The 15302-nt window shown below is 36.9% G+C and overlaps 3 protein-coding genes across 3 annotated transcripts; 2 read left to right on the top strand and 1 right to left on the bottom strand.

Moving 5' to 3' along the window:
• Positions 1 to 4504: 4504 nt before the first annotated feature.
• Positions 4505 to 7404, top strand: LOC132194162 (neuronal acetylcholine receptor subunit alpha-2-like). The gene is made up of 8 exons (XM_059615282.1): positions 4505 to 4734; positions 4919 to 5055; positions 5137 to 5181; positions 5657 to 5766; positions 5832 to 6217; positions 6729 to 6881; positions 6939 to 7102; positions 7157 to 7404. The coding sequence occupies exons 1-8, from the start codon at positions 4662 to 4664 to the stop codon at positions 7340 to 7342; spliced, it is 1254 nt and encodes a 417-aa protein (XP_059471265.1). The 5' UTR covers positions 4505 to 4661; the 3' UTR covers positions 7343 to 7404.
• A 934-nt stretch (positions 7405 to 8338) lies between these two features.
• LOC132194151 (neuronal acetylcholine receptor subunit alpha-10-like) lies at positions 8339 to 11389 on the top strand. Its single transcript, XM_059615270.1, has 8 exons — positions 8339 to 8472; positions 8527 to 8669; positions 8779 to 8823; positions 9547 to 9656; positions 9730 to 10115; positions 10175 to 10327; positions 10748 to 10914; positions 11088 to 11389. Exons 1-8 carry the CDS (start codon positions 8409 to 8411, stop codon positions 11298 to 11300), a joined length of 1281 nt encoding a protein of 426 aa, XP_059471253.1. The 5' UTR covers positions 8339 to 8408; the 3' UTR covers positions 11301 to 11389.
• On the bottom strand, positions 11380 to 14672 carry LOC132194142 (E3 ubiquitin-protein ligase RNF14-like). Its single transcript, XM_059615257.1, has 7 exons — positions 14513 to 14672; positions 14028 to 14224; positions 13761 to 13924; positions 13152 to 13709; positions 12862 to 13090; positions 12628 to 12800; positions 11380 to 12577 (listed from the first exon to the last, which is right to left on the bottom strand). The coding sequence occupies exons 2-7, from the start codon at positions 14221 to 14223 to the stop codon at positions 12386 to 12388; spliced, it is 1512 nt and encodes a 503-aa protein (XP_059471240.1). The 5' UTR covers position 14224; positions 14513 to 14672; the 3' UTR covers positions 11380 to 12385.
• Between the last annotated feature and the right edge of the window lie 630 nt (positions 14673 to 15302).

Genomic DNA, 15302 nt, shown 5'->3' with positions numbered 1-15302 from the left:
TGTAGAACTATTTTTCTACATCAGCCGGATGTAGAACTATTTTTCTACATCAGTCGAATTTATAACTATTTTTCTACATCAACCGAATGTAGAACTATTTTTCTACATCAGCCGAATGTCGTACTATTTTTCTACATCAGCCGAATGTAGAACTATTTTTCTACATCAGCCGAATGTCGTACTATTTTTCTACGTCAACCGAATGTAGAACTATTTTTCTACATCAACCGAATGTAGAACTATTTTTCTACGTCAACCGAATGTAAAACTATTTTTCTACATCAACCGAATGTAGAACTATTTTTCTACATCAGCCGAATGTAGAACTATTTTTCTACATCAACCGAATGTAGAACTATTTTTCTACATCAACCGAATGTAGAACTATTTTTCTACATCAGCCGAATGTAGAACTATTTTTCTACATCAACCGAATGTAGAACTATTTTTCTACATCAACCAAATGTAGAACTATTTTTCTACATCAACCGAATGTAGAACTATTTTTCTACATCAGCCGAATGTAGAACTATTTTTCTACATCAGCCGAATGTAGAACTATTTTTCTACGTCAACCGAATGTAGAACTATTTTTCTACATCAACCGAATGTAGAACTATTTTTCTACATCAGCCGAATGTAGAACAATTTTTCTACATCAACCGAATGTAGAACTATTTTTCTACATCAGCCGGATGTAGAACTATTTTTCTACATCAACCGAATGTAGAACAATTTTTCTACATCAACCGAATGTAGAACTATTTTTCTACATCAGCCGGATGTAGAACTATTTTTCTACATCAACCGAATGTAGAACTATTTTTCTACATCAGCCGGATGTAGAACTATTTTTCTACATCAGCCGAATTTATAACTATTTTTCTACATCAACCGAATGTAGAACTATTTTTCTACATCAGCCGAATGTCGTACTATTTTTCTACATCAGCCGAATGTAGAACTATTTTTCTACATCAGCCGAATGTCGTACTATTTTTCTACGTCAACCGAATGTAGAACTATTTTTCTACATCAACCGAATGTAGAACTATTTTTCTACGTCAACCGAATGTAGAACTATTTTTCTACATCAACCGAATGTAGAACTATTTTTCTACATCAGCCGAATGTAGAACTATTTTTCTACATCAGCCGAATGTAGAACTATTTTTCTAAATCAACCGAATGTAGAACTATTTTTCTACATCAGCCGAATGTAGAACTATTTTTCTACATCAACCGAATGTAGAACTATTTTTCTACATCAACCAAATGTAGAACTATTTTTCTACATCAGCCGAATGTAGAACTATTTTTCTACATCAGCCGAATGTAGAACTATTTTTCTACATCAGCCGAATGTAGAACTATTTTTCTACATCAGCCGAATGTAGAACTATTTTTCTACATCAGCCGAATGTAGAACTATTTTTCTACATCAGCCGAATGTAGAACTATTTTTCTACATCAGCCGAATGTAGAACTATTTTTCTACATCAACCGAATGTAGAACTATTTTTCTACATCAGCCGAATGTAGAACAATTTTTCTACATCAACCGAATGTAGAACTATTTTTCTACATCAGCCGGATGTAGAACTATTTTTCTACATCAACCGAATGTAGATTTGTAGAACTATTTTTCTACATCAACCGAATGTAGAACTATTTTTCTACATCAGCCGGATGTAGAACTATTTTTCTACATCAGCCGAATTTAGAACTATTTTTCTACATCAACCGAATGTAGAACAAAAGCCGAATGTAGAACTATTTTTCTACATCAACCGAATGTAGAACTTTTTTCAACAAAAGCCGAATGTACAAATATTTTTCAACATATGCCGAACGTACATACATAATTTATTTCTGTATAATTTTAAGTTTAGTTTACATACATTTTTATAAAAATTCAACTTAATGAAAGCATAACAGTTTTTCTAGAGTTACCTGGTTTGTCATTTTTTACGAGAGTTTCTATAGCGTTACATATAGGACCCGCCTTCCTATAATGAACATTTTCATATTTTGTTCAAAATCGAGTTAGTATGAGAGACGAAAGAAAGAAAATTGTTTTCACATAATATTCATCCCTCCATATAGTTTGCGAGGGTGGAGCAGAGGGTGAAGAGGCAAAGCAAAGAACAAAATTAAAGAGCTGAGGGATAATATTGGTGGTGCTGTGCTTGGCGTGTTCAGCGCCGCATAAAACTCACTAGAGAGCCGTATCCTTCTTCTCGAGCGGCGGCAAAGGAAACTCTCTGTGAAATGAGCGAACTTGGAAATGAGGTATAGAGAGAACTAGAGGTGCTCTCCAATTGGAGCTGCACGGCTCGCTTGGGTAAAAAACGTATATCAGCAGAGAATAGAACAGAAGAGAACAAGTAGTACCGGTGGAGCGGAATCAAGAGATGGACAGCAATAAAACATAATAAAAGTCGGAACTGGATTTTTATTGCGTGTTGTCATCGGCTCGTTTATAATGAGAATTATTTGTTGTGTTGAAGAAGACATGGAGAAGGGCTCTCTGCTCTGCTTTTTACCAACATATAGAGCCATCGTGAATGACGAACCGGCGGATTGAATATGTGTGTATTATTATTATTCCCATTTGGAGTACAATGAGCGTGTTTGAACAATGCTTCTGTTGTGACCATTATAATATACGGTGGCACGTTGCACGCAGTAATGAGCACAAAAGTGCACAACACACACGTAAACTTTTCCACGCTGCTTTTGACGACATCACGACACAAATATTCGGTGTGCGTCATGCCACGTATTTTTCATACATATTCGTCATTCATAAAGATAGCGCAACATAAAAAATGACAATGTACACTTAGAATAAACGCTTGAATTGTAACAGTAAAGCGTTTTATGTTCTGGATAATGCATTATTAAATTCAGCAAATAATAATTTCTCAGAATTTATATATCATTTTCATTTACCTGTCTTTTTTAGTTTACAGCTTTGTTTTGTCATCATCGCATGGACCAAAATTAAGGATATGCCAGCAGAAAATGATGATTTTTTAAATAAAGTTGAACCAAAAAATTAAAAATAAATAATAATAATAAATTGTGTGGTGCCTTCTGCACCACTAATAAAGGGCACAGGTCGACAAGACTTTGTCTTGGCCTGACCCTAAAAAAAAATCAAAATAAAAAAAACCTCACTAACCAATAATTTTGTTCCACAAAAAAATAAATATTTCCTAATGCTTAAAACGACCAGAAAATGCCAGAACAAGTTGATCAGTTGTCAGAAGCACATATATGGCCATCAATCATTTCCCTGGAATATGGAAACATATATTTTGTTAGTTATTTTGTATTTTGTGTGCAGGTGCAATAAGTGCTACGGACAGGAAAGCTCCCCCTCATCTCGTGGGATCGATATTTCTAGGCACACATATATATCATCCGTATCTGTGATTAATATACACATCTATAGCAGAACTTTCAGATAAAAAAGAACGAGTGTCAAAGGGTGTAAAAAATCCCTTCCCAAAAGAATTAAATCAGAGTAAATTGCGTGGCGTGGCAAGATTTTCGCTGCGATTGGCTCTTGCTTTTGATCCCTCTGAAAGAATTTAAGCGCGAGGGATGTGAAAACGAGTTATATCACGGGACGGAGGTGGACCAAATCAATCGATGGTGAGCGTCGATATGTTGCCGCAGAGATGAGCAGCGCGACGTAATTAGAAAAAGTTTTCCCTTTGACGCGTGTCTTTCACCACTCTTCGGTTAATTATACCCGACAAGATTAAAGCGCGCGGTGTCTGCTTCTTGTTCTGGTCCACCAACAGCATAGCCAGGGTCGCAGCACAAACTTCTCAATCAGGGAGCTGGCACCAAAGTTATCTGCACAGTATCTAGCAGCCCCACGATTCAACCATTTCAACAAGCAGCCGCAGAGATCAAACGCGGTTATTTTAAGATTTTTATATTATATACATTATTATTATTATTATTTATTCTTCTCGGTCAATAAAAATTGAATACTCATTATTAAAATCCAATTATCAAGCTAGGTGATTTGATTGAGAAAAAACAAAATCATCTCATCCATTCTTTATATTTTCCCCCAATCAAAATATCAAAATATTAAAAATGCTTAAATATATAAATAACTTATTAAAATGCCAAGCGCTGGAATTTCATTATCTTGATCTGAGCAAACTTAATTAAAACTGAATTAATTCTATGAGTCTCTGGAGCTACAGCAGCATTATATGATTCTCTTTCTTCCATTTATTAGCAATAAAATGTGCCTACGTGCCTCGGGTCCACAAAAGCCGTTTGCTCGCAGGCATTAAACGGATGCAATTTCAAAGAATTCTCATAAATCATAACCCCTTTGAATTCCAGACGTGGCTCCTCTTCTAAATTAGCACAATTGGTTGATCAAGAGAGTAAAATAGGCGGGCTGCCCGTCTTAATTTAATAAATGGCTCCGTCAAGGATGCGCGTCATGAGACGAGATGGATAGAGGCGCGGTGCTCACACGCCCGCAGCACAAAGAGTTGTATCAGCGTCCACTCGCCAGATGCTAAAGCAGCAATAATTCGAATTATGACCAATGGATCCATAGGCGTTTTGGATGTTTAAGGCTTGCATTCGGCCACTGCCATCATTTTAAATCCGTCCTCGCGATGGATCACACTCTAGTGCGGGCCTTTCTACTGCTTTTTGCCTTTGCTGGACCGCTGCTCATCCAAGCAGATGGTGAGAGAAAAAGTTTTATTTTCTAAATTTTTCTTAACTATTGTTATTTTTTATAGGAATCCGCAAAATATTTTTTACATATTTTATTCCTAAATACGCTTTGAGAAAGTTTATTAAAAAATGCATATATATTTTTTGTTAAATTAAATTAAAAATGTATATATCTTCTCCTTTTCTGTGACAGATGTCCCGATTCCAAAGACTTCAGCGGAAAAGCTGAAGAAAGAGCTTTTTGCCGAATATGACAGAACCATTCGCCCCAGTGAGGAGTCAACACCAACTGTCGTCAAATTTGACATCACCATAATCCACTTTGATTTGGTTAGACCCATTTTTGAATGACACACGTCTACACTAATAATCTCTGGGATTATTCAAATTATTCTTTTCACCATTTTTTAGTGCGAGAAGTCGTCAGTGTTGACTGTCAACGGATGGGCGAAATTTGTAAGTTAATACCGAAAACATATTTAGCAATTCAAATTACATCTGTCGCGTTACTCCGTGCGAAAGTTGCAGCTGTGCGCAATTATGCCGCCCATTCAACAGTCCGGTCCCGTGAATTAAAGAGCAGGATATTATCATTTGAAAACAGCACTTCAATTTTGCACACAAAGTGCGCGCGACAAAGATATAATTACGTGAGATGTAGTCAAATAAATATCAATTGAGACCCGAACTATACTTTGTAATGAGAGACGGTCGTGTATAAATTTGACGGTTGAGGTCACCCTTTATTATTCTTGATATTTTCGCTCACAATAAGAAGTCTAGCCCCGATTTAACCTTGAAATATATTCAGCGCAATTTCAAATTGCATATTGCCCTAATAGATGACATTGAATAAACCTATCAAGCCACAAATGCAAAAAAGTGCGACTGATAGTTTATTTAATTATAATTTTAAACATATTTTTTTTAGATGTGGACTGACCAAAAAATGGCATGGAACCCGGCCAATCATGGTGATCTTAAGGTTCTCCACGTTCCTTATGATGAACTGTGGATTCCTGACGTTGTTCTTTACAACAGGTTTAATTTTGAATTAATTTTGTTTGAATTTAAAAATATGCTGTATTAAATTTTATGAATGACAGTGCCGTCGGAAACAAGATCGACCAACACGGCACTACATACAGTTTGGTGTACAACAATAGCAGCGTCCTTTGGGTGCCACCTTCGATTTACGAGACGAATTGCAAGCTGGACCTTCGGCTGTGGCCGTTTGACAGACAATCCTGCAAACTCGTCGTTGGCTCGTGGACTCACCACGTGGGGCAAATTGACTTGCAGTTGTCCACCGATTGGAATGACCAGGAGTACATGACGCCCAATGACGAGTGGCACCTTGTTAACGTGGACAAGCAGCGAAACGCTAAGAAATACGAATGCTGCGAAGAAGAGTATGCGGACATAACGTACACCCTGACTCTGCAAAGGCGTCCTGAAATGTACAAAACGCTTGTTATGACCCCAGCGTTTGGTGAGAATATTATTTGAAATTACTCTATGAAATTAAAAATTAAAAGTAATTACATTATTGTTATAATAGTATGAAACTAACAATGAGCCAATTAATGAGATAAAAAAATTAAAAATTTTCCATAATTATTTGTTCCATTTTAGAAACATGAAAATAATAAAAATTCAAAAGGAAAAAATGAAAAAAAGTATCAAATATTCTAAATATATTTTGCAAATTCAAGTAGAAAAATTAATTTAATGTGCAACTTTCCTACATTTTTTTTTTATAATTAATCAATTTTTATTATTTTTTAAGCATTAATTTGTGTGTATTTGTCTATATTTTTAATATAATTAAAAGCAAAAAGACCATCTTTGCAACGCAAATAAGATTTTATTTATAAAATAAAAAAAAACCACGGGAAAAATATGAAAATTCTTCTAATAATATTTATTTGATCGATTATTTTTGTGCCTTTGAATATAAAATATTAAATCCATGCTGCAATTAAACTTTTACGCTCTTACAGTTATCATCATTTTGTCTCTGAGCGTTTTTATCCTGCCAACCCAAGCCGGTGAAAAAATTGTCTTGAATGCAATTACAACCCTGGTCATTACCATTGTACTCTTTGCCATGAGCCAGAAACTACCAGCGATCGCAAGCAACCCACCTTTGATTGGTAACAGTTTTACACAACTTTGTTTAATTCAAACTGAAAAACTCATTTTTCAACTAGTTTTGTTCTTTGGCTCAAGTCTTTTGATGGTGGCGATCGCATTCTTTGAGTCCGTCTTGGTGATCAAGATGTCAAGAAGCTGCGGTGCTCACCCGCTTCCGCCATTCATCAAGCAGGTGCTCTCCGGTTGGTTCGGCTCCTTCATCCTCAACGGCAAAAATTCTGTAAGGGTTACTCTTTATCTCTGTGAATATTTCATGACCTATCCCGTTTGTCAGGTCCAGAAAAAGGCGAATGACGAGGAAATGACCGGCCAGGGCCAGACCAGTAAAAACGAAGGCGCCTCGGGCGAATTCCAGAGGGAATGGCTAATGTTCGCCTCAGCCATCGATCGAATTTTCTTCATTGTATACGCTTTGATCTACTTGATCAAAATAATTACCTTTTACGTCACAGTCTTGTAAGGAAAAGCATCAGTTTTATGGTAATTTCGTGCACAGAAAATAGGCCTTGAACGTATCAATTATACTCCGTAAATAAGTAAAAAATATTAAATAAAACAGATTTTTTAATTTTTTACCACTTCCAAAATATTAAGCTTTTCTTAAACCAAACCTTTTAATAATTGAGAAATGAGCAATCATAGAACGGAGAAAAGGGTTTCAAATATTAATATTTTCTGAAATATATAAAGTTGAAAACTGTGATGACAGATAAAAGATTGGAGCTTGCCTTCTGCAGGCTCAAAAGTGCACAGGCCAATAAGACACTGTCTTGGCCTGACAAAAAAAACTATAGTTTAATTTCCCCCTATTTGATTGCGAACGTTAGAAATCGCCTCGCACCAAAATATAAATAGCTATATTAATTTTCGTGAGTGCGTTGCACAATTAGTTACTTTATGAAGGGGGCAAGGCAGAGCCAACTATTTATAAATATTTTTATACTGAAATTATATCAGCAGCGCATTTTCCTCTTGAAAAAAATATGTTGCAAGTTAATAAATTTTATTTATCTATATATCTCGCGACAATGTGGCTCACTAAAGGATGAGTCAGAGTAAGAGGCGTATTTTTCAGATAGTGTGCGAGAAACCAGTGTTTTTTGTGTGTGCCAAAATGAAAACAAAATTGATTCAAATTGATATATGTTTATTATTATTTGAAAATTTTAAATCACTTTAAGAAAAAAGGTAAAATTATTTGATGTTCAGTTCGTTTAACTTTATCATTGTGCTGATCGCACTGCAGAAGTATCCAATCCAAAATGCAACATGTAATAATTATATTGCAGGTGTATTGCTCGCCGCATTGTGACAACAGATTTTATTTACTAATTAATTGTGTGCAACGAGCACTCACTTCTTTCTCGTTCTGTCACAATGGGTGCATTTGGAGAGCGGCAAATAATAATAATAGCTCCGTCTGCCTTTTGAGATAAGCGATGCCTGCCTCCTCATCCTCTCTCGCGCGCGTTCATTTTCAATTCAGCCGCTTCGTGGACCGCAAGAGAGGAAGAGACACCACCGAAATGAACGGTCTTCTGCCGTTCTTACTATTGCCCATCTTGACAGCGGCCCATACAACTCGAACTGGTGCGTATGAAAATTAATATTTTACGTGGACTGACAAAATACAGCAAATTATAGGAGTTCCAAAGTTGTGGAATTACACGACGGTGGACAAACTGAAACATGAGCTACTCGCGGATTACGACAAATTCACCCGGCCATCGCACCACACCAACACCACAGTGGTCACCATTGACCTGAATCTCAAGCATATTGATCTGGTAGGCCAAATGCAGCTCGCAAGCGCACCCCCCATTCCCACTGCAGAAAGCATGCAAATTAAAAACAACAAAAAAAATTGACTATTTTTAAAAGTGTCAAAAATTTTAGGATGAAATGTCTTCAATTCTGACTGTATACGCCTGGGCAAAAATGGTAAGTTTTTGCTTATTATAATTATTTTATGTATCGAATATTATGCAATTCTACTGAAATATTTGAGAAATCAATTAAATGAAAAAAAAAATAGATTAAAAAGTAACACATTAAGAATGAGATAACATTTTGACCCGAATATTTTTTCTCTTGACTTTGTCAGCTACATTATAGCATACAGGCAGTGTGATAACAAGAGTTCAAAGTTTTCCTGCATTCAATTTTGCAAATACGCGTTGGTGTCTCTTGACACACGCGTTTGATGTGGCTCTGTTTGATAATAACGTGGTGGCTGGAAAGATTCCAGTGCATCCGGTGTGTCGCAGCAGCAGTCGCAGCGCTGATTATTTGATTGCCCAAACCCCCATTAACGCACTGATATTATTCAATAGACAGAAGCCACACAATCGCTATTGGAATACCAGTTGTTAAAAGTTGTAAAATAGCTGGGAATGAAAACATCAATATTGATCACTGTTTAGAATCGCCATTCTTTTCAAGCCTTCTTATAATTGGAAATCAACTAAAAATTTGCAAAAACCATTGAAAAAAATTTGTTTTTCAACAGTTGAAAGGAAAAAAGAATGTAAAATTTAATATTCTCATGCTAAAATTATTTTCAATTACATTTTGTTAAAGTCAAGAAAAAAATATTAAAATTCAATTTCAATTATTTACCCAAATGTGCCTGATAAAATTCTGATGGTAAATTTCAATTTTCAGTTGTGGAATGACGATAAGTTGAAATGGAACGCCTCGGACTATGAAAATTTAGAAACGCTTCACTTAGCCGACCATGAAGTGTGGCAGCCAGATATCACCCTTTACAACAGGTGCATATCATTAAAATCCCAAGAAAAAAACCCGTCCAGAAAAAATAATAAAGTGAAATTTTTGGTACTGTAGCGCCCAGGGCAGTGAAGTTGACCACTACGGAAACACGCACTGCATTGTGCAGCACGACGGACAGGTGCTGTGGGTCCCCCCAGCCGAGTTTCATGCATTTTGCCAAATCGACCTGCACTACTGGCCATTTGACACTCAGACATGCACACTGATGCTGGGCTCGTGGACCTACGACGGAGAGCAAATCGATCTGCAACTTGATGACGGCGACTCCGTGCTGGAGATGATGAACAACAACTCGCAATGGGAAATCATGGGAGTGCAAAAGCAGAGGAATCTCAAATACTACAACTGCTGCCCGGAGGCGTACATTGACGTGACCTACACCCTGCAATTGCGGAGGAGGTCCGAAGCCTACCGAACGGTGGTCATCACGCCGGCCACAGGTAAAAAAAATTAATTACAGGGCGAAGAAACGAAATAATATTCTGTTTCGACACGTCAGTGGTGGTTTTGCTGACTCTGGCCACATTTCTGCTACCGAGCCACGCTGGGGAGAAAATCATTCTGAATGGCCTGACAGCCGTGATCATCTGTATACTGCTACTGTCGTTCAGTGAGAGACTGCCAGAGATGGCCTACAGGCCTCCTTTAATTAGTAAGTGGCACTTCAATCACATTAAGCTCCCGCGTGCGACGGAGAAGAGGGGTGAATATAGAGGACATATTAGTGGGCACAGGAGAAGGAGATATTTATTTTTGAGAGCAAAATCGGTTGGAAATTTTATTTTTCATAGAAAAATTTAGTGAGTTAAAAAATAAAAAATAAACTGATAGGTGCTCCTTTGATTAAAAAATAAGGCTCTTGACTCTTGATTTGGTTTAGTAATAAACAAAGTTTCAAATTAATAAAAGATCATTGGATGTATTTTACGACAAGTTCACAAAATTCTCTAAAATTCTAAAATTTTGAGACCTGCCTCCAAAATTTGAGATTTTTTTTTTTTAATTTTGGAATCAAATTTAACATTTTTTCTTAACATATTCAGTTAACTGAACAATTTTTTCGTGTCCGCAGTTCTCTTCTATGGATCGTGTCTGACGATGGTGGCTCTGGCCTTGATCGAGTCGGTGGTGGTTATACGGATCTCAAAAAATACCTGTGCGCACCCACTACCCTGGTTCATCAAACAGGCCCTGTCAGGATGGCTAGGTTCAGTGCTGCTCCTCGGGCCGCTGCCCTCGGTGCGTATTTGAAGAACACTTGAAAGCATTCTGAGAGGCGCGCGAGAGAGAGAGAGAGAGAGAGAGAGAGAGAGAGAGAGAGAGAGAGAGAGAGAGAGAGAGAGAGAGAGAGAGAGAGAGAGAGAGCTTGCATGGTTGTTGGGAGTAATTTATTAATTTTGCACCCTCCTCAGATGCAGCCAACCAATCTCAGCTCAATTGGAGAGGAAATGAGGGACCACGCTGAAGACCAACATGACCAGCAGCATATTATAGGCCGCCGCACGTCCAGCCCAGTTAATTTGTCTCACAGGGACTGGCTCATGTTTGCGTCGGCTATTGACAGGGCCTTTTTCATCATTTACCTGTTTGTATTCCTAATCCTGTTCATTTCCTTCCACGTTTAATTAAATGACTGCAACTGCCGATTGCCACAAAAAGGTATTTTTTTTTAATTTTACACGGTGATAATAAAATTCTCAAGTGTTTGATGCCACCCAACGTGTTTTTTTATTCATTTTTCATGGTCAAACAAGCGCCGTAAAGTCGCGCATATTTGCATTATATGTTTCACAAATCAACTTGGATAAGCCCTATAGTATAAGTGATGCTTGTGTATAATATAATTACGCATGTCTCAAAACATCCTGATATTTTAAAAATATTCAACCCGAAAAACCGTGCAGCCCTAATCGTTCAACTTTACTATGGACTTTCATTACGGAGTGTCCACTTTTAAAACATTGTATGACGTTAAAATTAGTATCACATTATGAAAATAGCGTTCTTTAAATTTGATTTAAATAATTTCCAAAGAGTAGAAAAAATTTACAAGTATTGAAAAATGTTTCATCCAATTTGCAAGATACGAAAATAGCATTGTGTGTTAAAACCGCTTCCACCGTGGTCGAAGCCACAGATTCAAGCACTGACATGCCAGCTTACATATTATTGCTTTTTTGTTTACGCTACGTTGAGGAATTTGATATTATAATATAACAGTGGCTTGACAGATATGGACAAGCTATGGTTTTTCTGCGTCTCGTTATTTTAAATATCATTGTGAAATAGTTAGTATTAAACAAAATTGTGAAAATTACCCAATGTTGCTTCAGAAATAACTAAAAAAGACAAAATTTTAAACAACAACAAAAGGGAAAAGCAAATTTTACTTAAGCTATTTGCAATAAACAGTTGCCCCTATAATTTTCATTTCTAAGAACAAAAAGCAATTGTTAATAAAAAGTCAAACATAAAAAAATTTGGAATTTTTGGGAAACCTTATAAATTTAAAGTTCATAATAGACAAGACACATTTAATGAATTATGCAATTGGATGCTCCATTTTGATTGGCATGTGTTAAAAATTTGTAATTGAGATGCCTCGTCATGTTTGGAAATATTTTATAACCAGTTTGTTGTGTGAGAATGGGCACTATGATGATTGTTTAGGTTGGTAGAGAAGGCGAATCTAAACTACTTTGCAGGGTACTCACAGGATATCTAAATCCGCAAAGAAGTCATCTTCGTCATTTGCGATGCCTTCGAACAAACGGTTGAAGCAGCTTGAGTTGCGGTCGTTGAAGTGGCGATACGGAGCTCGAGGGTCCAACTCATTTTGGCAAATCCAGCAGAAATATGAGTTGCATCGCCAACAAGTCATTTTGTTGCATCCCGATGATTTCTAAGAGGTGAAAATTAACTCGAATTCAATTAAGGTAGATCAATCCTCACCTCAATGGAGACATTGCAGTGGGGACACTTTTGACTGTTGCCAGTGACCCACTCTTCCGACAATGCATTGTCCACTAGACGTTGAAGCTGTCTACGGCCATAGCGCAATTCCAGTGCGGTCTTTTCTTCTACGGTTCCTTCTGTGTACTCCTTGATCAGTCTCTGTTGCTCATCTAAAGGAAGAACAAAACAAATTCAAAGCCTACTGGGAAAATTTCAGGCACAAAAACTTACCAGATTTGAGTCGGCACGGCTCAAGCCCATGAAAGGCCATCTTGCAATAAATGCAAAAGACATACTGGCAACTGGGACACCTCCCCATTGTTTCTCCTTGCTCTACACTAACTGGGTACTGACATGACTTCCGTGGGCAGTAGATGATGTCCATCATAGTGTCCAGAGTTGCGGCTAACAGGGCAGCATCGTACTTTGCAAACGTTTCCTCACTAAGAACCTGCCTCACCTGAAACATTTAAATTTTTATTTTTTGTTATAAATGCAATAATTTTCTTTAAAAGTTTTACTTGAGACGGAAGAGCTTCAACGTCACATTTGTCCTCAAGGCACTTGAGAGATTTCACTTGCCCATCCTTAATTTGCACTTCGAAGTAGCCACGAATGCAATCCTTGCAAAATATGTGGCCACATTTCTCGAATCTGATGCAGTCTTGTCCAAATTTAGAAGAGAAACAAACATTGCATGTCTGATTGCTCTTCTTGAAAACAGCCTCACTCTTCTCCTCGTCATACTTCTGCAGAACGGCAACAATAAATTCGCTCGGGTGCAAATCTAGCACCGCCCTTTCGTCTGGTAGCTTTACTTCCTTCCTGCGCTCTCCTTCAACCTTGATACGCTCCTCTCTCTTCTTCCACACTTGCGGCTGCTTTAAGGCAAGTTGCTTTCTTCTCTTCTGCTCCAAACTTGTGATCTGTCTTGAGTAAATTTGGCTGATGTTTAGACTAGACGTAATGTCTAGAAATTTGAGGGACTCCTCTTTCAGAAATTGTGTCCAGACGTACAAAATTTCAAGCCCAACTTGCTCCTCCCATAGATGATCCAAATGAGCACACAGTTTACTGAGCTGTAAAAAATGGTTTATTACGTAATTTTTACGAGAATAATTATAATTTACCTGTCCTCTGGTCAACCATTTGCATGACAAAATGAAGTCGGGCTTTTGCTGGGATGGATAGTTGTCAGGTAGCTCAAAAGATAGTTCAATAGGTGGCAAGTGCTTCACATGGAATGATTCAAATTTTAAGTTGTCCTCGGTGGCAACATTCTCGTCTGCCCGCACTGAAAAAAGTTTTTACGTAATCAACTTCTTTGAATGCGTGGTTTAAGGCGAAAAAAATGTGCCCATCATCAACTTATTAAATACAAATTTTGAATACGCTACCCTGGGAGCCACCGGGAGGTGCGGCAGGTTTATATTTGTTGCTCAAAAGACGGTAAATTACTTGGAAGTTCGGGGGCAAGTCGAGATTTGTGAAGAATACACCGCCAGGCTTAGCTTTGTTTAGAGCAAACTCATCTTCCATGTAAATACTGGTGAGTGCTTCAAGCTCATCTTGCTGTTGCTCTAAGTCGTTCATCCTACAGACGTGTTGAAATATTTTAATGGTGATAAATCAAAATAATTGAAAAATACTGCAACTTGACAAGTTGACACGTGTAACAATCAAAAACAAAATTTTCGGCAAACGGAAAATTTGCGAATAAAAGATGGCAATGTACTCGAAAAGCCGTTTGAAACGTGAAAAAGGAATTCAGTGGCCGCGAGAGAGCAAGCCAAACTAACGCAAACTTACTTTTATTTATGCAATTTTTATTCCATTAAAACACCTTATAAGTCTACAAAATTTCAATGGAGTTTCATAAAACCTGGAATATTGGTCTTCATGTGCCTATGTGACCTTGTTGTTGTGCGATTCCCTCAGTTTTCGGTTAAGCCATTGCGAGTTTTAGCAAAACTAAACTGACCTCGTCTTCTAAACACTTTGTTTGGCTGCCATTTATTTTCCCCTCCCACCTCCAGCTGTTGTATTTTAAGGCAAAATGCGCGAAAGCAAAAAGGAAGAGGTGCGCAGAGGGTAGAATAAATTTGATGAAATTTGACAAAAGGGGAGAATCAAAGGATCCTTGGAGAGCAATAACCAAATTTAATTGTGGAAAATAAATATATTGCAAACGAAAAAATTATTAGTTCTTTTATTATAAATTCATTAATTAATGTGATACTATGGAACTAAATACTTGCGAGCAAATAGAATAATAAATTTAAACTTTATTTTACTGCAAAACATTTTTAATTATATTTTTTGCATTATTAGTATTTTCTTTGTAATATTCTTTTGCTATAGAACGCTATAGAATTAATTTTATTTTCTGTAGCATTACTATATTAATAAATACATGATATTAATTTCCAAATTCTGCAAAGAAATTATAATTTTCAAACAACATACTTTGTATTATTAATTTTACAGCAAATTAAATAATAAAATACATTTTATTTTGGGGAATTTTTATTATTAAAGACAGTATAAGTTCCAAGACTTATTAGTATTTGTGGCCTTTGCGTGTGAACTTTGTATTGAAAACCTACATTTAGAAACCTCGGGACGCAACAACAGCTCCAAAAATTTTAACTCAAAAGCAAAATCAACACTTA

This window comes from Neocloeon triangulifer, unplaced genomic scaffold (genome assembly GCF_031216515.1).
Source record: "Neocloeon triangulifer isolate White Clay Creek 2 clone unplaced genomic scaffold, ASM3121651v1 ptg000001l, whole genome shotgun sequence".
Lineage (NCBI taxonomy): Eukaryota > Metazoa > Arthropoda > Insecta > Ephemeroptera > Baetidae > Neocloeon > Neocloeon triangulifer.
This window is presented reverse-complemented; position numbering and strand designations above follow the sequence as displayed.